Genomic DNA, 2,183 nt, shown 5'->3' on the forward strand with positions numbered 1-2,183 from the left:
TGCAGCATCTGGTACTGGTCACCGGATAGTGGGCTATATGGACCACAGGTCTAATCCAGTCTGGCAGTGCCTATCTTTCGGTGTTGTAAATCCAAGACAATATTTTTGCTCATCTGCCTTGAGCTCCTGGGAGTCTCTAGACATGCACTGAGAGCAGACAGATGTCTTGTTAAATATCATCTTGTCTCCTGTTCTTTTTTCTTTTCAGGAAGGAAAGTTAAAAATTCCTTGGACCTGCCCAGTACATTATGTCAGCTGTCAATGACACCAAATTCAATTCTGCAGTGTTCCTTCTCACTGGGATACCTGGCCAGGAAAATGTCCATCTCTGGATCTCCATCCCCTTCTGCTTAATTTATGTTACTTCAATAGTAGGAAATTCAGTCATTCTGTTCATTATAAAAACTGATTCAAAGCTCCATGAGCCAATGTACATTTTCCTTTCCATGTTGGCCATCACAGACCTTGGCATATCAATATCCACCATGCCGACGATTCTGGGCATATACTTGTTTAACTCTACGGAGATGAGCTTTGAAGCCTGTTTTGCCCAGCTGTTCTTCATCCACTCTCTTCAATTAAATGAATCCTCCATGCTCTTGTTGATGGCCTTTGACCGCTTCGTCGCTATCTGTAACCCACTGAGATATTCTTCCCTCTTAACCCTGCAGACAATAGACAATATGGGACTGGTATTTGTGCTAAGAAATTTGGCTGTAATATTCCCACTCCCATTTCTACTGAAAAGGTTCCGATACTGTCGAGCCAATGTCCTCTCCCATTCCTACTGCCTGCATCAAGAGGTCATGAAGATGGCTTGCTCAGATATCACAGTGAACAGCATCTACGGGTTGTTTATTACACTCTTAACAGTGGGATTGGACTCGCTGCTCATCTTCCTCTCTTATGTGATGATCCTCAAAACAGCACTGAGCATTGCGTCCAATGCAGGGTGCCTCAAGGCCCTGAACACCTGCGTCTCCCACCTCTGTGCCGTCCTGCTCTTCTACACACCAATGATCGGCCTGTCTGTGATACACAGATTTGGAAAGGGCTCATCTCCCTTGCTTCAAACTGTCCTGGGATACATCTCCCTGCTGGTCCCACCCCTGATTAATCCAATCGTGTACAGCATGAAATGCAGACACCTGCGTGCGGGGATAATCAGGGCATTCTTCAAGTGCAGGGTCAGTTCATGAACCAGCTGCCGTGCTGCTGTCAAGGGAGATGATGAACAGAGCCCACCTATTCCATCCTGGAGCCTTACATCCAAGACTACATGAGCTACTGATCTCCACTCTGTACAAAGAGGTCCAGATGGGGTCTAAGACCTGGAGCAACTGGAGAGCAGCTGGTGAGGGAGGACAGCACACTAGGGGAAGGAGACCAAGGCAGGCAGCAGCATTTTCAAAGTGACTGTGTTCATTGGGAGCCAAGGGACTGGTGCGATGTTAGCTCATAAATTGCCACTTTTGGTGGCTGCTCCGACTTTAGAATTCCTCTCAATAGAGTCAATAAAGAGAAGGGACGTGGATGTTGTTTCCCATTCCACCTGGCCTGTCACTGTCCCGTCTGTCATTAAATATACAGGGACCATGAAAAAAGCTGCAGAGCTGTTCTGCAGTCACAGTCCTGGCCCTTCCTGAGCGCTCTGGGTGTTGTGTGATCCATGAGGTCTGCTCCAGCTGTGTTCAGGGCTTTTCATGCGGCACAGTCACGCATCCTTCCCCTACGTCCTCAGCCAAGTGCTAGTGACTGAGTCATGTCAGAGACATGATTAACACAGGAACCCTAGTAGAAGCTATTCAGGCAACCCACCCCCTCCACGCCTGTTGATGGCTCTGTCAGCACACCTACGGAGTGCACCCCCCTCTAACCTAATGCCCCGGATGTGGAGCACAGCTGTGTCTGTGAGTGAGGGTCTGACACACAGGAGTCCTGGCAAGAGACTCTGGCCCATATTCCCACCCTGTCCCCTCCATTGGTGATGCCCCAGCAATCCAAAGGGGTGGAAACAGGCATCAGCTCCCTAACAGAAGCACAGCTAGCTCCTATCCCAGCCCAACCCATTCAGTGTAGGATGCCCCCCCGTTCTAAAGGGACAAGCGGGACCCAGGCAGGAGCGCCGTCCGCTCTGTGACTCCACCTTTCCCCCTCTTCTTCCCCCCAAATCCCATCCACTA

At 49.5% G+C, this 2,183-nt stretch overlaps 1 protein-coding gene across 1 annotated transcript; it reads left to right on the plus strand.

Annotated features, from left to right (window-relative positions):
* The first annotated feature begins 248 nt into the window (after positions 1 to 248).
* Positions 249 to 1,199, plus strand: LOC112121934 (olfactory receptor 51G2-like). The gene has a single exon (XM_024220817.1). The coding sequence runs from the start codon at positions 249 to 251 to the stop codon at positions 1,197 to 1,199; it is 951 nt and encodes a 316-aa protein (XP_024076585.1).
* Positions 1,200 to 2,183: the final 984 nt, after the last annotated feature.

This window comes from Terrapene carolina, unplaced genomic scaffold (assembly GCF_002925995.2).
Source record: "Terrapene carolina triunguis isolate 2854851 unplaced genomic scaffold, T_m_triunguis-2.0 Scaffold15002, whole genome shotgun sequence".
NCBI lineage: Eukaryota > Metazoa > Chordata > Testudines > Emydidae > Terrapene > Terrapene triunguis.

Bases quoted from the DNA above. Each gene is read 5' to 3' on its own strand.
- LOC112121934 (XM_024220817.1), top strand. From the start codon at position 249: ATGTCAGCTGTCAATGACACCAAATTCAATTCTGCAGTGTTCCTTCTC.